General features: G+C 41.6%; 1 protein-coding gene across 4 annotated transcripts; it reads left to right on the top strand.

The window, feature by feature from the left end:
- Positions 1-500: 500 nt before the first annotated feature.
- LOC124131289 lies at positions 501-23,621 on the top strand. 4 transcript variants are annotated; one of them, XM_046494476.2, is made up of 7 exons: positions 501-682; positions 12,541-12,602; positions 14,201-14,253; positions 18,007-18,130; positions 19,296-19,424; positions 20,099-20,211; positions 21,524-23,621. In XM_046494476.2, the coding sequence occupies exons 2-7, from the start codon at positions 12,548-12,550 to the stop codon at positions 21,752-21,754; spliced, it is 705 nt and encodes a 234-aa protein (XP_046350432.1). In that variant the 5' UTR covers positions 501-682; positions 12,541-12,547; the 3' UTR covers positions 21,755-23,621. The 4 variants fall into 4 exon arrangements, with proteins under 4 accessions (XP_046350432.1, XP_046350433.1, XP_048249060.1 ...); XM_046494477.2 differs by lacking the exon at positions 501-682 and adding an exon at positions 3,311-3,407; XM_048393103.1 differs by lacking the exon at positions 501-682 and adding an exon at positions 4,680-4,742.
- The last annotated feature ends 467 nt before the right edge of the window (positions 23,622-24,088 follow it).

Raw genomic sequence — 24,088 nt, forward strand, 5'->3', positions numbered from 1 at the left:
TAGTTTACTAAAGGGAAAAGGCTGTAGCTCCCCTTTGTCTAGAGCTAGCTTTGCCAGTGAGTCTGCTTTTTCATTTCCATGAATATCTATGGGAGAGGGGATCGAACAAAGCTCTACCTGTTGCCCTTGGTCCGATAGTTTTGTATTTTCGTATAGAATATTATTGACTGTGTTTGACCTTGAAGTGCACATACGACTGTCTTCAGGGGTGGTTTAGGGATGGAATAATGGCGCTGTATAGCGACCTACGTCTGTGCCTCTTTGTTGTATGCAGTGAGTATGAATTGATTCAGTTGCGAGTGATCTGTAAAACTGCACTCACCGACGCTGAACATTGTGTTTGCCAGCTTGTCTGGATGACAGAACTGGTAAGTGGTGCAAGAATAGATCCAACTGATCCATGTCCCACCGAGTCTCAATGTCGTGGGCTCAACGGTGCGAAACACGCAGTGATTGGCCAGAATGTAACACACCCTCCCCAAATGCGTCACGTATAACCTTGGTCTGTTTCAACCTGTCCTATTTTTGGCTGTGCGCTTGTTGAGTTACGTTCACTGCTGCTGGCGATTTTAATGACCTTTGGTATTCATTTCGTAAAGAGAACAGGCCACCGTTTAAGTCACGTGTTCTTGAGAAACTGGGACCTTCTTCGTGACGAGTGCAAGTACCTCGGATAAAAGAGGTAAAAATATTTTCTATACATTTTTAGTGTATACTAAATTATTCCCGTATTGGTGTTTTTCAGGTAGTGAACTAGTAATGACCAGATGTAAGGACATCTTTATTGAGGCGTTCAGGCCTGTCCTGTATTAAATGTTACCCGTTGATTCCCAATTGAAACAATATGTTAACCCGTAGTGTGAAACCAACAAACAAACTACAAATGGTATACAATCAACAATTGTATACAAAATTAACTAGCTTTACAAATCAATACAAATTACTTCATAGCAATTGCAATGGCAGCACACGGCAGACTGAAAGTGCAATATTTAATGGCAGTATAAACGAGATTTGGTGCTTTGGGTATATGAGTTCCGGCGGTACTTTTACTACCCACATTTGTTATTTTGGAGGTGCACATCGCGTCAAGATTTTGTTCTTATCACACTGGAATGTGTACGGGTCATGCGGAAACTTTCACACACGCACGCACACACACACTCACACACACACATGTGAGGTGAGGTGAAATGGGGTTCAACGTCGCGTCCAAGATTGACATTTTTACTGCAATGTTATGTATTTAATTGGGATATTTTTTCCGGATCGGAACTAAATTTGGGCGGAACAAAAATATGCTTACACCTTGATTATCCCAGGGTAAATCCTATTCCCACTTTTATACGCTTACCTCCCTTGACTATTCCAGGTTAAATCCTGGTCTGACTTTTGTACGCTTACCTCCCTTGACTATTACAGGGTAAATCCTGGTCCCACTTTGGTAAGCTTACCTCCCTTGACTATTCCAGGTTAAATCCTGGTCCCACTTTTGAACGCTTACCTCCCTTGGCTATTCGAGGGTAAATCCTGGTCCCACTTTTGTACGCTTACCTCCCTTGACTATTCCAGGGTAAATCCTGGTCTGACTTTTGTACGCTTACCTCCCTTGACTATTCCAGGTTAAATCCTGGTCCCACTTTTGTACGCTTACCTCCCTTGGCTATTCCAGATTAAATCCTGGTCCCACTTTTGTACGCTTACCTCCTTTGACTATTCCAGGTTACATCCTGGTCCCACTTTTGTACGCTTGCCTCCCTTGACTATTCCAGGGTAAATCCTGGTCCCACTTTTGTACGCTTGCCTCCCTTGACTATTCCAGGTTACATCCTGGTCCCACTTTTGTACGCTTACCTCCCTTGACTATTCCAGGTTAAATCCTGGTCCCACTTTTGTACGCTTGCCTCCCTTGACTATTCCAGGTTAAATCCTGGTCCCACTTTTGTACGCTTGCCTCGCTTGGCTATTCCAGGGTAAATCCTGGTCCCACTTTTGTACGCATACCTCCATTGACTATTCCAGGGTAAATCCTGGTCCCACTTTTGTACGCTTACCTCCCTTGACTATTCCAGGTTAAATCCTGGTCCCACTTTTGTACGCTTACCTCCCTTGTCTATTCCAGGTTACATCCTGGTCCCACTTTTGTACGCTTACCTCCCCTGACTATTCCAGGGTAAATCCTGGTCCCACTTTTGTACGCTTACCTCCCTTGGCTATTCCAGGTTAAATCCTGGTCCCACTTTTGTACGCTTACCTCCCTTGACTATTCCAGGTAAATCCTGGTCCCACTTTTGTACGCTTACCTCCCTTGACTATTCCAGGTTAAATCCTGGTCCCACTTTTGTACGCTTACCTCCCTTGGCTATTCCAGGTTACATCCTGGTCCCACTTTTGTACGCTTACCTCCCTTGGCTATTCCAGGTTACATCCTGGTCCCACTTTTGTATGTTGTATGCGTACCACCCATGTTTTTTCATGTGTAGAACACCTTGTCCGTTATCATCCTCATACTCAATGTAACATCATAATTCCTAATATGAATCGAAACCATAGGAAAATCACCGATATTTTAGATGCGACGATGTTGAAATGCGCCGATTCTTGTTTGGATATGTATGAGTGATTGAGTGAGTGAGTATGGCCTTACGCCGCTTTAAGCAATTTTCCAGCAATATCACGGCGGGGGACACCAGAAATGGGCAATCGAATCCGAGTCTTCGGCGTGACGAGCGAACGATTAACTAGCCTACCCCACCGCCTCTTGGAGTTTGTATGACGCAAAGAGTGAGTGAGTGGGTTGGGTTTAACACCGCTTTTAACAGTATTCCAGTTATATCGCGGCGTGTCAGCTTAATGTGCGAGGAAAGCCCGAAGTGATGCAGGTCTCAGACGTTTACCACTTCGGTGAAACCCACGGGCACGGGTATGGTGCTGACAAACCTAGAAACATAATCGGGGCGAGCCGGGATTCGAACCCACAATCATAGGTTTCTGGTGTGCCCAAGGGACGCAACTCTGCACAGCGAATCGCGGCGCCTTAGACGACTGAGCCACCCGTGCCCCCCTATGACGCCAAGAGAGTATATGTTGTCCCAGTACGTCATATGTGTAATATAAAACGTCACCTTACCCGGTCATAAATGTATGTTGTTAGCTTACACATGTGAGTTGAATCTGCGTGCAGCGACACAAATGACGGAGCTGGATAGCAATAGAACACTGCGGAACATCTGGGTTAAGTGCAGATTAAAATGTTTGCATAATCTGTGACGATATCACTGTCGTGCAGGTTTTCTCTGTCAGCTGAAATGTCTCAGGTTAGTCTGACGAAGGTGTTTGGGGAGCTGAAGTAAGTGGTCTAACGAAGCTAGTGAGAGATATCCATAGACCGGAAGAACTTATCTGAGGTAACTCGTGACCTACATACAACGGAATTCATTCTCTGGGTAATACATTATGACTACCATTGAGGACAATTGTAGCAAGACCAAGCGACGCAAGGAATAACACAAAAATGACAGCCTTGTTTGAGGATTAAGCAGCGCTTATAATGAGCGATCGATGGCTGCCTTTTAAAGGAGCCGTCCGTTATGTTCACGCCGGAGACGTTAACGTTCCCCAGATGGTCACGTAACGTGAGGCCCCTGACGGTAAGAATATTGCTAATGAGATTTTTTTGGATGCGTCTTGCGGTTTCCCAGTTCAAGATTTAAAATCTCACCAAGAGAAAAACTAAGTGTCACTAGCGGAACAAAAGAGGTTTCATTAATTGCCTTAATTATTAAAATACTTTAGATATGGTACAAACTGTAACATATCATGCTGAATACAATTATTTTCAAAATTGCATTGGAGTGAGTGAGTATGGTTTTACGCCGCTTTTAGCAATATTTCAGCAATATCACGGCGGGGGACACCAGAAATGAGCTTCACACATTGTACCCATGGCGGGAATCGAACCCGGGTCTTCGGCGTGACGAGCGAACGCTTTAACCACTAGGCTACCCGACCGCCCCAAATTGCATTGGAACCAGAGGTTGTTATTGTGATTTGAACCTTTTTATTGACAATTTGAACTTTCCAAATTCCTGGACGCTTTGACACGCTTTGGCTCTCGATTGAAACCTTTTAACGACAACATGACTATATATTCAAGTTCTAGATAAATAGTAATCACATCTTGCTTACTTGATTCGCCAGAATACTTATTACGTTATACCAATAGTACTTAGTGTTTAAAAATAGTTCCAGAAAAAAAGTGCAAAAAAATTGTCCTCAGATTTTACACAAAAAGGTTAATTGTTCCTTATGCCTGATGTCCGAACGAAAGTGCGTCATGAAAATTGTTTATGGGATAGCTAAAACATGTGTATTTTGAAACAGTAACCGAAAACGTATCCTTTCAAAAACAAGGATGACAGCGTGAAAGACTTTTAACCAGGACAACCCTGCTGCACCGCGAATGACAAATAGAGCAGTCAGTTTCTAACAGCAAATGGGAAAGGTCAGTATCTCGGCGTTTTGTTGCAGAAGCTGGGGGTGATTAAAGCCCACAGGAAGCCAAGCGTGGCAGTTAGTCGACATATAAAACAGGGGCCCACCGCAATCTGGCAGTTCATCTTTTTATCAGGCATTGCGTATAACAAAGGAACCATCAGTCTGAAAATATTATCATATTAATCGGTTTGGATATCATCCCTCTTTCCAGTTGCCATGGGAACCGACATTTGTGAAAAGAAAGAGTACGTATGTTTGGAAATATTTAGGTTTCAAGAGATTGGTATAATTTATTAACTTTTCAAACGTCAGGTAGGCATCATGTTATTTAGATTCAGACTGTTTTTGGGCCTGGGAGGTCGGTGGTTCGATCCCCGGCCGAGTAATATCCAAAAGACAAAAATACAGTAAACTACGGTTATAACGAACACGCTTACAACGAACTGACGGATATAACGAACTTACTTTTTGGTCCCCGACTACTTGCTGTAGTCATGCTGTATATGTACTTATAACGAACTACGGTTATAACGAACTAAAATTAGTAGTCCCTTTGAGTTCGTTATAACCGTAGTTTACTGTAGTTTATTATGTGTAATATTCTTAAGCATATCCCAATTTCGCCGCATCCACGATCGTCTTTTTTCTCTCAACCTTTGACCTATATTGTCGCGGTAGCACGTGACAGGCTTGTACCCAGGGGTACTTGCAAGTTGTTTCATATACGCCTTCCCCTTGATACAGAGACGCAGGGCTAATGGGACTTCAGGAAGAGACGTATGTACATTCACCGTTTAACGCTCTATATGTTACAGTTAAAACGTATAATTTAAGTTACAATGCATAAAGGGTGAGTGTATTATTCATAATGCCTGAAACTGTCAGGTATTATACATAATAACTGATTATACGTTTTAACTGTAACCTATACATTAATCAACCGGCCACTTGGCATGTCGCTTATTCAGGCCTTATGTTAATATGATACGTTTCATTCAAATTCAACAATGATTGTAGTGTTGTATTACAGTAATTTCTGCTTACGATCGCATGTGGATAAACACAAATATGCAAGTATAGTTGACGGTATTTTCCGGAGGCAGGTTGAGTGAGGGAGTGAGTATGGTTTTACGCCGCTTTTAACAATATTCCAGCAATATCACGGCGGGGGACACCAGAAATGAGCTTCACACATGGTACCCATGTCGGGAATCGAACCCGGGTCTTCGGCTTGACGAGCGAACGCTTTAACCACTAGGCTACCCGACCGCCCCCGGAGGCAGGTTGGCTGGGTGAATCGTTGAAGGCTTTAACTGTTCTCCTCTATCCTCTGTATTTCTGACGGAGAGTAGTGTCGTCAGGAATTTTACTCAAATGCTTCTTCAAAAGTCTGCTGCAAATAAATTTGCTTCTGTTGGTAAATAACTATGCTTTACTCACGTCAATAGTTTAGTTATTGAAACTAAACTGTTGACGTGAGTAAAGTATGTAAATATATTTCTGTGAGGCAGCCTTCAGAATATATGCCACTGCAATATGAATTAATGCAAATTATAGTTTTATGAGACGGTCTTTGAATTATTATATGCAATGATATGTGACTCTTCAGTACGGAAGCCTTTTAGGGCCATTTGTTTTTCTTGCTTTTTTTCGATATTATCTTGAAATTTCAACTTAATATTTTGAAATTTCAACTTAATATCTTGAAATTTCAACTTCTGTATCTTGAAATTTCAAGATAGTATCGAAAAAATAAAAAAGACAAATGGCCCTAAAAGGCTTCCGTACTTCAGGGATTTGGGAATTGTTTTTCTTCCTTGTACACCAAAGGGGCAAGGATTCCTTTAAAAAATATAAAATTAGAAAAAAAATCAACAACGTTGGAGCGAAAGTTAATGATGGCAAATGTACATGTACGTATATACTGTTTAGACAGCATTTTAAATGTGAAAAATGTGTAATAATAGGAACGTACAACGTAATCATCGAAATTTCGAATCTGTTATTATGATTTTTTAGAGAAATTAACAACACTGAATATAAATGTAATCAAAACATAGACAGTGAAACTGTTTAAGATGAATATGGCGTTCTGCCTATACGTGATTTATACAAAGATCTACGAATGCGTTATATTCCATGGAAATGCTCCGAATGTCCATCACAATGTAAGTTTTATATTCTTATGTCAACAAGTAACTATTGAGTGAGTGAGTTAAAATGTAAAGTCACATCGTAACGCGAACTTAGACAATTATAATAAATATATTTAGACTGAATTAAAACCTGTCAGTCATGGACGGTATAATAACTAGGGTATCACAGTTTCTATGTTAATACTAGTTGGGGCATTTAAAAGAATAAATTATCATTCAACATTACAATATAATAATGGGCTATAGACCACCAGCAATCAAAGTTAGGCCACCTCACTAGGGACCGTGGGGACTTATGGTACTTGCGGTCGGGTAGCCTAGTGGTTAAAGCGTTCGCTCGTCACGCCGAAGACCCGGGTTCGATTCCCGACATGGGTACAATGTGCGAAGCCTATTTCTGGTGTCCCCCGCCGTGATATTGCTGGAATATTGCTAAAAGCGACGTAAAACCGTACTCACTCACTCACTTCAGCTACCTGCAAGATAGTAAGATTTTAAGTCTATTCAAATTACGCACCAGAAAATAGCAACGGAAATAGTGTTTATTTTTTTTCCTTACCTTACTAGCTTGTTTGCAGTCATTGTTAAACCATAGTTTACGGATTTGTGGCTTTGCAAAAAAGAATTAGGAATAAAGCATCAGCTATTTTATTCAGTTCATCAGGGAATGCTTGTATTGGATCGGAAACGTCAGCAAGAAGCAAGTGTTAATTTATTTAAAGTCAGTATTTCAAATAATGGCCAGTTAGCTTTGGAAAAGTTCCATCTTGTTGAAGGAGGAACGTCAGATGGGGTAAGAGGTTTTAATGTCGTCGGGAAATGGTCACAGCCACAGAGGTCATCGTGGACTGACCATTCGAATTCGTTAAGAGCGAGCGAGCGAGTATGGTTTTACGCCGCTTTGAGCAATATTCCAGCAATATCACGGCGGGGGACACCAGAAATGGGCTTCACACATTGTACCCATGTCGGGAATCCAACCCGGGTCTTCTGCGTGACGAGCGAACGCTTTAACCACTAGGCTACCCGACCGCCCCCGAATTCGTTAAGAAGATATCAGAGTCGGTGAGAGAAGTGTCAAGATATGAGTAGGTACCTGTTCCAGGATGTAAATAGGTTTTAGAATTATCATTAAAAATACATAAATCATTGTTTAAAATGAAATCTTCTAAGACCTTCCCTTTACTGTTTGTATTGGCAATACCCCAAAGTGGATTGTGCTCGGTTAAGTCTCCCATAATGATACAGGGCTTGGGGAGCTGGTCATACAGTGCCTGAAGTTCCGTTTGATGGAGATTAGAAGATGGAGGAACATAGAGTGAGCACAAAGTGAAAACAACGTGAAAACTACGGAAGCCTTTAAGGGCCATTTTTTTTTTTCTTCTTAAAATTTTCAGATACTAAGTTGAAATTTCAAGATGCTAAGTTGAAATTTCAAGATACTAAGTTGAAATTTCAAGATATTTAGTTGACTTTTCAAGATACTATCTTGAAATTTCATGATACTAAGTTGAAATTGCAAGATACTATCTTGAAATTTCTAGATACTATCTTGAAATTTCAACTTATTATCATGAAATTTCAAGATCATTATTATCTTGAAATTTCAACTAATGTATCTTGAAATTTCAACTTAGTATCTTGAAACTTAGTATCTAAGTTAATGTGTTAGGTTGCCCGTATCCAGTTAATGTGTTAGGTTGCCCGTATATGGCTAATGTATTAGGTTGCCCGCATCTACCTAATGTGTTAGGTTTCCCGTATCCAGCTAATATATTAGGTTACCCGTGTTCAGGTAGTGTATTAGGTTGCCCGTATCTGGCTAATGAGTTTCGTTGCCGTATCTTGCTATACGTGTTAGATTATTCGTATTGATCTGTAAGAATATATATGATCTGTACGATGAAAACTAAAATGCAATTTAGAATTCATTTGGGCAGAGAAACAAATCAAGCTGAATTGTTCAAAAGCGTGATAATTAGGCTTGAACTTCATAGTGAAATCATTTTGTGAGCCAGTACCAACATTATGTAAGTTAGCAATCTATTCTATTTCTCGCCAGAACCAGAATACTTGCCACCTCAAAACCATTTTTTGCTCTCTGCCCGTGGCGACATGCGCAGAACGAGTTCAGATCTGACAGTGACGTCATTCCTCGCGCAACCTTGACCGCATTGTGTTGCTTCTGGGGGACATCAACCGAACGACTTTACCGCGCTTTACTGAGTTTGTCTTTCGTTGTTCTTTGGAGTGTTTTTTCTCTCATAGGTATGTAGGGTGTCATGACGTCAGTCAACGTCCGCGATGGAATTGTAACACAACTACCCCTTTTAACAAAGGACACGTATTTGTACTCCTGGGGCACGGGACATGCGATATGCTGTCTTGTTCCCGTCAAGTATTGTGGGTCACAGAGAATTACCAAGCATGAAATATCCAAGGTCATATGGTCAAATATGAGTCTCATAGGATACATAAGTATGTATGTACACTTATGTATGTACATGAGGTGAGGTGAATAGGCACGTCGTTCTGACGTGACCCGTAATAGGATGTCCTCAGATCTTTGTTTAGTCTATGTACAGGCCTGATGATACCGTCCACACTCTCATTAACATCAGGGCCACTTGCACAAAGCGATCTTAGCGCTAAGACTATTGTAAGCCTATGTTAAAGTATGGGAGTTAAGATCATCTTAGCGCTAAGACTGTTGTGAGCCTATGTTAAAGTATGGGAGTTAAGATCATCTTAGCGCTAAGACTATTGTAAGCCTATGTTAAAGTATGGGAGTTAAGATCATCTTAGCGCTAAGACTGTTGTGAGCCTATGTTTAAGTATGGGAGTTAAGATCATCTTAGCGCTAAGACTATTGTAAGCCTATGTTTAAGTATGGGAGTTACGATCATCTTAGCGCTAAGACTATTGTAAGCCTATGTTAAAGTATGGGAGTTAAGATCATCTTAGCGCTAAGACTGTTGTGAGCCTATGTTAAAGTATGGGAGTTAAGATCATCTTAGCGCTAAGACTATTGTAAGCCTATGTTAAAGTATGGGAGTTAAGATCATCTTAGCGCTAAGACTATTGTAAGCCTATGTTTAAGTATGGGAGTTACGATCATCTTAGCGCTAAGACTATTGTAAGCCTATGTTAAAGTATGGGAGTTAAGATCATCTTAGCGCTAAGACTGTTGTAAGCCTATGTTTAAGTATGGGAGTTACGATCATCTTAGCGCTAAGACTGTTGTGAGCCTATGTTAAAGTATGGGAGTTAAGATCATCTTAGCGCTAAGACTATTGTAAGCCTATGTTTAAGTATGGGAGTTACGATCATCTTAGCGCTAAGACTGTTGTGAGCCTATGTTAAAGTATGGGAGTTAAGATCATCTTAGCGCTAAGACTATTGTAAGCCTATGTTTAAGTATGGGAGTTACGATCATCTTAGCGCTAAGACTGTTGTGAGCCTATGTTAAAGTATGGGAGTTAAGATCATCTTAGCGCTAAGACTATTGTAAGCCTATGTTAAAGTATGGGAGTTACGATCATCTTAGCGCTAAGACTATTGTGAGCCTATGTTAAAGTATGGGAGTTACGATCATCTTAGCGCTAAGACTATTGTAAGCCTATGTTAAAGTATGGGAGTTAAGATCATCTTAGCGCTAAGACTATTGTAAGCCTATGTTTAAGTATGGGAGTTACGATCATCTTAGCGCTAAGACTATTGTAAGCCTATGTTAAAGTATGGGAGTTACGATCATCTTAGCGCTAAGACTATTGTGAGCCTATGTTTAAGTATGGGAGTTACGATCATCTTAGCGCTAAGACTACTGTAAGCCTATGTTAAAGTATGGGAGTTACGATCATCTTAGCGCTAAGACTATTGTAAGCCTATGTTAAAGTATGGGAGTTACGATCATCTTAGCGCTAAGACTATTGTAAGCCTATGTTAAAGTATGGGAGTTACGATCATCTTAGCGCTAAGATCGCTTTGTGCAAGTGGGCCCTGGTGTTAATGAGAGTGTGGACGGTATCATCAGGCCTGTACATAGACTAAATTCTATAGAGTAGTTATTAAGACCGTGAAGGTTCCAGGGACAGTGATATAGGCTTGAAAGAAAATGCACATACATGCACATGTATATTTTTTGGCTTCTAATCCTAGCAAAATTAGTCTTTTTGGGTGCTTTTGAGCGTCATTATAATTTTCAGTCAATCTGTCAAAAAAGGACATCTGCCTGCAGTCGATTTATATAGCGACTGAAATATTTTGTCATTTTGTAAATTTTCCCAGCGGCTCCCACTTTTCACATTGTTTGAGTTTAGACACTGACTGTAACACACACACGCACGCGTGCTCGCGCACACACACGCACACACACACGTACACATGTGGACCGGCTAATAAAGTACTCATAAATCTTTGTTGTTGAACAAAACATCGGTGATGTTCAAATAAGTACATTTTTCGAACAAAGTCAGCTTGTCTGTTACCATCAGGGTTTCCTCTTGTCTATTTCTTGGTTAAATATCCGTTTGTAGCGACTTACTATAATTAGTCTTGAAATATTAAAAAAAAGATATATATAAAATTGTGACTGAAGTTTGTGTGAATGACGTATGGATCTAACTAAGTTATTTCAGAGATGACATCTTTGCGGTAAGATGAAGTTGAAAGATTTATACCAAATAATTTTTATACGGTTTTTTTTTATTTGTTGAAAGTGACTGGCAAAAATTAGGGGGTACCGGTAATTTCTGGAGTTGCCAGTCCACAAGAACTGGCATTTTCAAAAGCCATCGGGAACACTGAATGTAGAAAACAGGATTAATCACATTTTTAGACTACCTCATTCTCATTAAAATCAGATACAAGTTCTCGCTATCGCCGAGGACATCCTATCACAGGGCACGTCAGAACAACATTTCGCGAACTTTGACCGACCAATGAAATGACTAACAGGAAGTCAACGTTAGCCACTTAGAAAGCAGCTTTCTATGACTTTGCGGTACCAGTTTCAAACTTGCGACTTCCATTCCAGTCTATGCATTTTAAAGTATTTTGAATCAGTCTTACAGCCCGTAACAGTTGTTTTGTGTTGAGCTTTAGAGATTGTACGATTGGAAAGCATATTCCGCTAACAATGTAACATAACAATATGAATATTTCATTTTTATTTTTTTATTACGTGTTTGTATCGTTATCTATTTTTTGTGTGTGTAGTTGTCCGATTTTCGATCACGAACGTTGATACTACTTATTTCGTTTATCTGACATACTCGTTAATCCGACATAATCATATGCAACCAACCATGACGGATTAGCGGGACTTGACTGTAATATGTTTGTCTCTTATAATATTGGACTGCCCCCGTGGTGTAGTGGTAGAGCGCCCACGCGGAGAGCGGAAGGTCCGGGGTTCGATCCCCGGCCGCGTCATATCAAAAGACGTAAAAGATGGTACTTATTACCCTGTCTGGCGCTCGGCATTAGTGGCTAAAACATGGACTGGTCGGCTCGGAGTCAGTATACTGTGTCTGAGTGGGATATTCATGTTGAACTGCGGCATGCACTGGAACTCGATGATAGCGTGTATAACATAATATATTCGTATAGAAAAAAAATCACACCCTCTATATACAGAGTCTCTATGTATATAGATGGGTGATTTTTTTTCTCTATACGAATATATTATGTTATTCACGCTATCGTCGAGTTCCTGTGGCGGCATGGTATCTCAGTGTGCCAACTCGTTATCAGTCTGGAGTAGTACAAGCAGCCAAACACACACACGTGCACGCACGTCGCTATAAAAGTGCAATAATCTTGAACGCGACGTTAAACCCCATTTCACCACATCTCACCTTATAATATTGATGATATTTGTTTTCAGCAGGAAGATGTTCTTGTCACAGTTCCAGGTTGAGAAGCTGGAGTACTATTTCAACTTTTTTGGTGAGAAAACCACACCTTTATTACTTGAATCTGTATCCATGGTAACCTGTATTCTGATCTGGGGTAGCACCCTTGTTTGTCTGTTGTTTAACGCTGCACTCAACAATATGGCAGATAAATGATGGTCGTCTTTGAAGGAACTGTGGGTCCTTGTGACTGAAGCAGGCAAGATGAACCACCCTGAAAAGTAAGCAAATATCTTCTCGCAGCTGGTCACATCCAATGCGGACCCGTGAAGATCCGGGGTAGAATAGGTCTTCAGCAACCTATGCTTGTCGTAATAGGCAACTTACGGGATCGGGTAGTCAGACTCCCTGACTTGGTGGATGCATGTATCGTTTCCCAATTGCGTGGTTCGATGCTCATGATGTCAATCACTGGATTGTCTGTTCCAGACTCGATTATTTACAGACCACTGTCAGATAGCTGGAATATTGCTGAGTGCACGTTAAACAACAAACAAACAAACAACCATCCTGTGCATAGAAATCTTCTGCAAAAGAAGTATTGTTTGTTTGTTGTTCAACACCGCAATAGTCCTGATCGGGGCGAACCTACTACCATAGTTTTTTTTGTGCCTAAGGGACATAACACTGCACAGCTGATTCAAGCTACATGTGTATGTGTGACTATGTGTGTTTCTGTGTGTCTATCTGTGTCCGTGGGTGTTTGTGTGTGTAAATATATATATATCTATATATATATATATATATATGTGTGTGTCTAATTGTCTGTATGTTTGGGGGGGCACGGGTGGCCCAGTCGTCTAAGGCGCCGCGATTCGCTGTGCAGAGTTGCGTCCCTTGGGCACGCCAGAAACCTATGATTGTGGGTTCGAATCCCGGTTCGCCCCGATTATGTTTCTAGGTTTGTCAGCACCATACCCGTGCTCGTGGGTTTCACTGAAGTGGTAAACGTCTGAGACCTGCATCACTTCGGGCTTTCCTCCCACATTAAGCTGACCCGCCGTGATATAACTGGAATACTGTTAAAAGCGGTGTTAAACCCAACTCACTCACTCACTCTGTATGTTTGTCTGTGTGTGAATATGTATATATATATATATGTGTGTGTGTGTGTGTGTGTGTGTGTGCATGTCTCTATCTGTGTGCGTGTGTATCTTTGTATGTATATACTCATATGTGTGTGTATATGTATCTGTATGTGTGTGTCTGTATCTGTATGTCTGTGTTCATGTGTGTTTATATGGGTGTGCGTGCATGCGTGTGTGTGTGTAAAGGTACCATACCGTAGTTTAATATGGATACTCTACTGAGGCATATTACACCATTATTGCCAGCCAGGGTAACAACAAGTACCATCTTTTAACATATGAAGTACGATGCGGCCTGGGACCGAAGCACTAACCCTCCGCTCTCAGGGCAGACTCCCTATCCATTAGACCAGGTGGAAGAGGCAAGAAGAATCCCCTGAGATTCTCTAGAATAAAAACGTTTATCTTTAAACTCGGCGCCTATTCATGATGGATGGCATCTTACAATGAATGGTGAAACAATCCTTAACGTTGGTGTTTTGTGAACTAAATGATTAAATCATAATGCAAGTCTGCTATGATCCTGTCGAATGTTTACTTCCAGACGCAGATGGAAACGGGAAGCTGGAAATGCTTGATCTGGACTTCATCAAGAAGGTAACCCACAGAAAAACAAAAACAGAAAGAGTGAGTGAGTGAGTTGGGTTTAAACGCCGGTTATTTATTCCAGTCATATCACGGCTCGTCAGCTTAATTTGGGAGGAAAGCCCGAAGTAATGCAGGTCTCAGACGTTTACCACTTCGGTGAAACCCACGAGCACGGGTATGGTGTTGACAAACCTAGAAACATAATCGGGGCGCACCAGGATTTGAACCCACAATCATAGGTTTCTGGCGAGCCCAAGGGACGCATTCTGCACCGCGAATAGCGGCGCCCTAGACAACTGGCCCGTGCCCCAAAAACAGAAAGAAATTACACAACGATTTATAGTAGATTCTGGTTTAGTATTTGTTAACTGTGGAGCAAGAGAATCTATACCTCAAAATGAATTTTATGATATGTTTGATTTTCAATTGAAAATGTCTTTATCATTTCTATCTATTATATTAAAAAATGAACTGTTCTGGCGCTAAGTCAGCACTCACGGAATACATCTAAGTGGTTTTATTTCTTAGAACATAATTTGACGTAAAATTTATAGAATTTGCAAATAATTGTGCATCATACACAACTACTGATTGATTTCTGAGACATGTCTGTGAAATCAATAAATTTGTTTTTTACAGCACAATTTTACATTTTAAACATGGTAAGGGGTCATGTGGTTGCAAATTCATTACTTACCCCAGTCTTCATTGAACCAATTTACTTTTACACAAAATTACCCAGCCACAGATTGCTTTTTACAAACTGTTGCAGGATTGAGTGGTGGTTGAAAATTTAATGAGTTTCTGTATTTTGATTGTTGCTTGGGTACATTTCTGGATATAGACACGTACTTGGTGTACCATCTTCCCGAGGCAAGGGCATTAACCGACTTAAAAGTCCAGTTTCCACCCTTGCCGAACTAGGCTGGAATTCCTGGTCTCGATTGTAGCGCCATCAGTGACTATTACGAGTTATGTCCCTTCTAAACCTCGCCTATGGACCAATCACATTCCACTTGCATTTGCTTCAAACAAAATGGCGCCGCCCAGTCAAGACAATCTTATCAGTAATCAAGATCTATATTGTGATAAAATAGGTCTTACATCTCGAAGTGCATCAAATCACGTGAGCACCTCGATTAAAAACATAAAAAGATTTGGAAAATATCTGTTGACAACGAGTTAGCGGTGCACATGCTTTGCATATCCTGCAATCACCCGAAATCTGCATTACAGTTTGCAAACCTGATTACGATTTCATTGCGCTATTTCAGAGCTCCAGATAAGCTGCGTATCTGCGTAAAATACGCATCAGAAATGCAGAAATACGCAGTAAAATAAAATCAAAGTGTATCAAATATGCAACGAACATTACAGATACGCTACAAAATAAAACTTGTGCGTATCATCAAAATATTGTGAAGTAACCCTGCGTATTTGATTAGCAAATCAGCAACTTATTTTGAAATTATAAACGGACATTCCGTCAACCTTGCCAAAGTCCACGATGACAGTTACATCATGATCATTTGCCATCACACTTTCTTGTGGAAGTATCGTGGTATTTTGAGTCCTATAAAGCTCTCGAACCCAAACAAAACCAGTTTGCAGGGCCTAGATGAAAAGTGTTTTTAAATATTTAACTTAAATACCCACATGTGTAAAAACTAGTGCGTAACAGAAATTTGAATACCCAGATAGAATTACTGATACCCAAAGATTTTTAAATGCATGGGTAAAATACCCACAACACCAAAAGCTTATCTGGAGCTCTGTATTTTGATTGGCCTGTGCATAGATTCGTTAGTCTAGCCAAAATGTAACTCCATTATACGAGCCTAGTTTGGCAAGGGTGGAAACTGGACTTTTATATAGTCTGTTAACTCTGGTGCCTTGGGAAGATGCTGGTGAACATATCTGTAGTACCTGTGCCGACAACAACCGCTTCAGCTATCCTAATTAAATGTACTAAACAGCGTCGCTGAAGAATACAAAAAAACAATACGACCACAGTCAGGGGCACAACTTGGCTAATTTTAAGTGTAAGCAAAATCAATGTCATAAGGCTGGCTAGGAGGTTTAAGGTATGCTTCCCCAGAATTAAAAAAAAAATTTGATGCCCTTAACGCTATTTCCTGCATTTGGGGGCCGTTTATGTTAGATTTTATTTCTGAAAAATATTGGTAATTTTATTATAATGTTTTTATACTAGTAATATATATATGCGTGATTCCCCCCCCCCCCAACTCATTTTCGACTTTTATTCAGGAAACATCTACAATGAAATAAAACGTATCAATATTGCTTTTGTGTGTTTTACAAGTTCATTCATAGTATGTGATGGTTATATATTTTTTCATATTTTAACACGACCCGAGCTATCATTGCAATGAAATTAATTGTGAGTGCAGTTTGCTTACGTCGCAAACCATCTACCTTTAATTAAAATCCTAAAGTGCGTAAAGATTCCGATTTTAAAGTTAGACAATAACTATCATGTTCGATTCGAGTTTGAATTAATAACTAACTGCATAGGTGATAAATTGAGGTTAATTTATAAAAAGTGTGGGTTTTTTTGAGTGTGAAAAACATTTCATTTCTTTTTTTTAGGTGTATAAACAAGTTTGTTTTTTAGGTGTAAGCAATTGCTTTTCTGCTACAATGGTAGTTTTGCCCCTGACAGTTGAGTGTTTATTGAAAGTTTTTCTTGTGTTGATGACGGATTACACAGTGTGGACTTGCTGATAGAAACACGAACAGTGTCAGAATTCGGAAGAGACCGAGGTCGAGTCTAATGTATACCATTGCGCTTTACTACTGCAATCTTGAGGGGCAGTCGGGTAGCCTAGTGGTTAAAGCGTTCGCTCGTCACGCTGAAGACCCGAGTTCGAATCCCGACATGGGTACAATGTGTGAAGCCCATTTCTGGTGTCCCCCGCCGTGATATTGCTGAAATATTGCTAAAAGCGGCATAAAACCAAACACACTCACTCACTACTGCAATCTTGAAAATGACTGACTGTTGACTCGGGAAAACTGAAATGTGACAAGCTACATATTATCTGCGATTAATTCTCTCTTAAACCACACATACAACTGACAGGGACCAGATTGTTCATACTGAACTCTTCCTCTAGACACTACTGGAGAATCAATACTTTCATCCGCATAACTGTCATAACCTCATTCGACCCATGAAGATCCGGGGTAGAATAGGTCTTCAGCAACCCATGTTGCCCGTAAAAGGCGACTACGCTTGTCGTAAGATGCGACTAACGGGATCTTGTGGTCAGCCTCGCCGGCTTGGTTGATGTATGTCATCGTATGCCAATTGCGTGGATCAATGCTCATGGTGCCAATCACTGGATTGTCTGGTCCAGCCTCGATTATTTACAGACTGCCGTCATATAGCTGGAATATTTCTGAGTGTGGCGTTAAGCAATAAACAACAAACAAACATAACCTTATTCGCCATCGGGGGCAGCGGGGTAGTCTCGTGGTTAAAGCTTTCGTTCGACACACCGAAGACCTGGGTTCGATTCCTGAAATATGTACAATGTGTGAAGCCCATTTCTAGTGTCCCCCACTGTGATATTGCTGGAATATTGCTAAAAGCGGCGTAAAACCATACTCACTCACTCATTCGCGATCAAGAGGTCTGCTTCTAGTCAGGAGTCTCATGTTCCACAAGCAGGTCAATTTGTTTTAGCTTTTGCAAAATCAGCTCCATAGGAAGCACCTGTAAAATCTCATCATTTTCAGCGTATCCTGAACTTCACTGGGTGGGCAGAGGATTCGCAACAGGCCATGAAGTCAGCTGAAGTCCACGAGGCGTTCTTCGAGGTGTTGTTTGAGCGGGTGGAGGGTGATTCTTCCGAACCGAAGCGTGAGAATATTTTCTCTTCTCATGTATTTGACTTAAGAGCCAATTAAGAAATTGTCATTGTTTTGTTGAGGGTAGAACCAGCTTTGCTGTTCAAGGAGTACCTGAATAAGATGTGCTATGTATATTTTAAGATAATGATGATGATGAGGATGAACAGATTAAAATAAAAAAATGCAGCAAAGCGGGTTTGGGTGATCCTGGCACAGTCAGGCTGGTTAGGCTCATCATCAGCCCTGGGCCCTTGCTCCCTCTACACGCAGCTGAAACAGCGAATGGGACTTCTCCCAGGAAGCGCTGCCTCGTCGAACCAACCCAGAACCTTTCGGAGAATGTATTCCTGGTAGCAAACGCGGGTACTCTCTCAATGTCAGTCAACAGATTGGGAGGTACCAAACCTAAGGCACCGAGAACAATGGGGAATGGGGAATGGGACAACTTGGTACTTGGGATGCAAGCATGACATTTCGAAAGCGAGGTCTGTATATTTGCCATGTTTTTCCTCAATCTTGTCAATCATATTTGTGTCAAAAGGGACAGAAAATTCAACAATATAATTGATTTCATTGAATTTATCAAAAAGGACAAGGTCAGGTTTGTTGACCTGGATATGTCTGAGGCTGTATATGGTCCTATTCCAAAGAATTTTGTATTTATCATTTTCCATAACGCCCTCTACATATTCCGGGTCATACCATGGATGGACCACAAGCATATGGCGAAGACTGTAGTAAAAGGATCGAGCCATTCCATCATGTCGCTTTAGATACTGTGTCTGTGCCAAAGCTGGGCATCCTCTGACAATGTGTTTGACAGTCTCATTAAATCCATTGCATAATCTACAATTCATATTTACATATTCACACATTGACGGTTTCGATTTGGAAGTGACTGGTCCTGAGTAGCAAACAGAAAGCCCTGTTTCACTTTTCAGACCAGCCGACTTCATCCAAGCGAAGGACTCTGCAGGGTTGCTGATCTTCTCAACACACTGCACATTAACTCAATGCAATGATTATCATCATCACCATCATCATCATTATTATTATCATAAAAGCGAATTAAGATACTATCAGTTAGTCGGCAATGGGTAGAACATTCCCCCACCTTTCAACGTAAAAGCCTAGATGTGTTAATAATCTTGATCATGTTGTTGTCGTTGATGTAGATGAGGTGAGTCTGACGGAGTGGATCAACATGTGGGAGAAGTTGTTGCCGGGCACCATGGGGATGCAGAACTTTCCGGTGTGGATGAGGCTCCTGCCGGAGACGCTCTTCAGAATAATTGACAGGAATGGTGAGTCGAGACATCAGAAAGACAGAAGGGAAGGTGGGTGGGTGGAGGGGTGGGGAGAGAGAATGGATGGGGGTGGGGATAATAGGGAAGGGGGAAGGTGAGGACAGACATCAGTAGGACTGTAACAACAGGGAGGGGGGGGGAGGAATGTATGGGAGGTGAGGACAGACATAAGTGGGACTGTAACAACAGGAGAGTTGGGGGGGGGGGGGGGGGGGTAGGGAGTAGATGGGAGGGGGTAGGGGGATAGATGGGAGGGGGAAGGTAAGGACGGGAGGGGGTAGGGGGATAGATGGGAAGGGAGAGGTGAGGACAGATGGGAGGGGGGAGGTGAGGACAGATGGGAGGGGAGGTGAGGACAGATGGGAGGGGAGAGGTGAGGACAGATGGGAGGGGGGAGGTGAGGACAGATGGGATGGGGGAGGTTAGGACAGACATCAGAAGGATTGTAACAACAGGGGGGGGAGTGGATGGGAAGGGGGGATGGGAGGGGGCAGGGGGATAGATGGGAGGTGGAGAGATGAGGGCAGACATATGTAAGGCTTTTACACTAACAGGGGAAGATGGTTGATGAAGTTCGTAAAAAGTACAATCTGCCTACTGCACCTGTCAAGTCGTGACTGTGACATGACCTGATATAATAACATGTTGCACTTCCCCTTTCGGTTTTCCAGGAGATAACGAGATCGATGAGGACGAGCTCTGTGTTTTCTATGAAAAAATGTGTGACGTGGACCCAGCAGAGGCCAAGAGCCAAGCCAAGAAGGCCATCGACCAGATGACAGATGTGAGTAAAGCCGGATTAACTGAGGCCAAATCACAAGCCAAGTATGTTTGACAAATTATGTCATCGTTGTGGGATGTCAAATCCCATTACAGGATCGTGTCAGCAGTCACAAAAATACACAACAATGAAGAAAATATTTTTAGTCGGACATGAAATATTACAAAACTGATATTTATATTTTGGTCAATGATTTAACCAATTTTCGTCTCATGACTGCGTGTTTAATGAAAATAATTGCGAAAAGCCATAATGATGTTTGACGGAGTATATGCGTGTCTATCTTCTTTGTTTGTTGTTTAACACTGCACTCAGCTATATGACAGCGGTCTGTAAATAATCGAGTCTGGACCAGACAATCCAGTGACTGACATAATGAGTATCGATCCACGCAATTGGGACACAATGACATGCATCAACCAAGCAAGAGAGCCTGACCACCCGATCCTGTTAGTCGCCTCTTATGACCAGCATGGGTTGCTGAAGACCTATTCTACCCCGGATCTTCACGGGTCAGTTTAATGTGGAGTGAAACCTGAAGAAACCCAGACCTTAATTATACATGTACAGTTTTGGTGAAACACTGATGATTATCTGCCAAGAACCATAATCTAAGATTCGAAATCCTGAAAAGCCGAAATGACGTGACTTTGGATTGCGAATTGTGGCCCCGTAGACTTGGCCAACTTGCCATTCTCGGGGGGGCAGTCCGTGTCATTGTATATCAATACAACATCTCTTAATGCATGGCACATGTGTCACAGTATTTACGTAAAGTGAGTGAGTGAGTTGGGTTTAACACCGCTTTTAACATTATTCCAGTTATATCGCGGCGTATCAGTTAATGTGGGAGGAAAGCCCAAAGTGATGCCGGTCTCAGACGTTTACCCCTTTGGTGAAACCCAGGAGCACGGGTATGGTGCTGACAAACTTAGAAACATAATCGGGGCGAACCGGGATTCGAACCAACAATCATAGGTTTCTGGCGTGCCCAAGGGACGCAACTCTGCACAGCGAAGCGCGGTGCCTTATATGACTATTTTCGTGCCCCCTATTTTCGTAAAGAGCCCTGGGGATTCCGGTAAGAATATAGGTCTTCAGAAATCTGTGCTTGTCGCAAGAGGCCCCCAAATGGATCGGATTGTGAGGTTGACTTGGTTGATTGTGTGTCTAGCTGCGTGGGTCGATGCTCATGATGTCAGTCACTAGATTGTCCCGTCCAGACTCGATTATGTAATGACTGCCGTGACATAACAGGAATATTACGGCGTTAAACAACAAACAAAACTTAAAAAACAATTTCAACCTTTTGCAGAACGGTATGTACCCACTGGATGCAACTAGCTATGAGCAGATCTTTGCCAACTTCTTGATCGGAAGGACGCCATTCGGGCCAGGGCGGTTCATCTTTGCCTGCTTCAGCCACAAGGACCCGCAGTTCCAGCTGATCACCCCCATCATGGACGAGATCGCGCAGTCGACAAAGGGAAGGCGGGGCAGCAAGGGGGTAGAGTTACCGCGCCCCAAGAGACAGGCTTTAAAGTGAGCTCACCGGCTCTGTGTCGAATGTTCGGCTCATCAAGGTCAAGGTCATTTAAGGGTATCATTATGTAATAACAACATAACGACAGTTACTAAAACTGTACATACATATGTCGGTGTCAGGGGTCGTAAAGTGATTTGAGGCGGGACTGTGCGGAATTGCGTCCCTAGCTGTTGGGAGCTTATGATCCTGTTGCAGTTTATTTGGCCACGCTCAGCAATATTCCAGCTACTTCACGGCGGCCTGTATATAATCGAGTCTGTACCAGACAATCCAGTGATTAATTTGAGCAGCAAAGCTTGCTGGGGACCGAGTTTGTCCCCACGGGGGTCTTATGGTCCTGAGTTAGTCATCATCGTGACCTGCTTGAGGGTATCACCCACGCGGTACGTAGCCTACAAACCAAGGATCATAATCGGGGCTTGTCTTGGATTTGAACCCAGACTATCAGAAGCTAGCACGGCGATGGGACACAATTCTGCACCGCTGTTGTAGCGCCTTAGGTCATCCAAGGCCCCGAGAGGATATGTGCATGGATCTCTTGATCTGTTATAAAGAGGGCTTGTAATTTAGAAATACACAGGGAAAAAAATAAAAACATGGTTGTGAGGTTAGTTGTGCAATATCAGGAAGATTGTTTGGCAATGTTGTCAACACGCCATACCCTGACAAAGTAGAGACAAAGTAAAGATCCTTATACTGTTGTCAACACGCCATACCCTGACAAAGTAGAGACAAAGTGAAGATCCTTATACTGTTGTCAAGCAAGGCTGAATAATGAACATGGCACAAAATGGATCTAGAAGGTGGCGGTGAACCCGAACTCGGTTGATGAAGCAGTAACCGTTATTCTCCATTATGTGTCCCCTTATTTATTTCTATCAGTATAAGTTCATCGTTTGTCTTTTTTATCACAGAAAAAAAACAACATTATCAAGAACATAAATCGTATCGTGGCACCTCCATCAGAAAGAATGAATGTTTTTCCACCTCAAATCAGTTGGATGTGGATGTATGCATCGTCCATAAATAAAAACTTTATAGATAAATTTCAAGTGATTCCATGGCAATTTTATTTGTGTTTCATGTTTCCACAAAGCGGAAAAATCCATTAGGCCACGCCCACTAATGGACTATTGTTCTTACCTGGTTGAAAATAGAATGGGCGGGGCTTGTTTATTGCGCTGAACGATGTCACTGATTTGGCATTGTCAACAGTGTCTTTTTGTTAATGATTAAGTACGTAGTCTGTGAAGTTATTAGTGTTGACGTATTTATTTATAAGAATTGACTCCAATATGTTTTTGCATTTATTGAGGTATAAAAGTTTAAAAACGGTGTGCATACTTTGTGTAAATCTGTTTTTTATGTTTACATCTCCATAAACGCAAAAAAATATTGCAGTCAATTTTTAAATGCTAGTAAACTGCATTCATGGGCACGATGCTGTGATAGTGACTTCTAACGGTAGGCCCAACTGAAGACTCTATGAAGATATGCATTTGGCATTGGTTTTAGACAAAACCCTTACTATCAATACCTGCTTCAGTTATATAGATACAATCTAGATAGTATAGTTAATCATAAGAGCAGAATAGAAACGTCAGTTCAAATCTTATTATTAATTGATGAAAAATATTGGCTTTAATATGAAGAAACAAGACTCCGAGAATGAAATATTTCTTTCCTCGTGTCCTGTTTTAAAACAAGGTAGAAATCAAAGGCCATATGGGTTACCATTGGACCGGTCATTTATAACAGTGTGTGTGGTGCAGAGGGAATAGTGAGAGAAACAATAACCCTCCCCTAATGCTTGTCATATTTTTGGACCCACGTCCTTGTACACTTTTTTCATGACCCTCCCTGAAAAGAAAAAATGCAAAAGGGCTGAATATTATATTATTAAATATCCATTTTTTCATGACCCTCCAGGGGGCACGGATGGCCCAGTCGTCTAAGGCGCCGCGATTCGCTGTGCAGAGTTGCGTCCCTTCGACACGCCAGAAACCAATGATTATGTTTCTAGGTTTGTCAGCACCATACCCGTGCTCGTGGGTTTCACTGAAGTGGTAAACGTCTGAGACCTGCATCACTTCGGCCTTTCCACTCACATTAAGCTGACACGCAGCGATGTAACTGGAATAATGTTAAAAGCGGCGTTAAACCCAACTCACTCACTCACTCATGACCCTCCCCAAATATGTGTATTATTTTTTATGACCCTCCCCGAGAGACTGTCATACATTTTGGTGATCCTCCTATGAATGCCTCTGACCCACCCACCCCTATAATAAATGACCGGTCCCACACTGACAAACAGCTGAAAACCAATCTCTT

Source organism: Haliotis rufescens, unplaced genomic scaffold, assembly GCF_023055435.1.
Source record: "Haliotis rufescens isolate VD_foot unplaced genomic scaffold, xgHalRufe1.0.p SCAF_114, whole genome shotgun sequence".
NCBI classification, from domain to species: Eukaryota; Metazoa; Mollusca; class Gastropoda; order Lepetellida; family Haliotidae; genus Haliotis; species Haliotis rufescens.

Excerpts from the sequence above, each read along its gene's own strand:
- LOC124131289 (XM_048393103.1), top strand. The coding sequence starts at position 4,714 with ATGGGAACCGACATTTGTGAAAAGAAAGA. Across the intron at positions 12,603-14,200 it reads GTACTATTTCAACTTTTTTG|ACGCAGATGGAAACGGGAAG; the intron begins GTGAGAAAACCA and ends GTTTACTTCCAG. Across the intron at positions 19,425-20,098 it reads CAGAATAATTGACAGGAATG|GAGATAACGAGATCGATGAG; the intron begins GTGAGTCGAGAC and ends TCGGTTTTCCAG.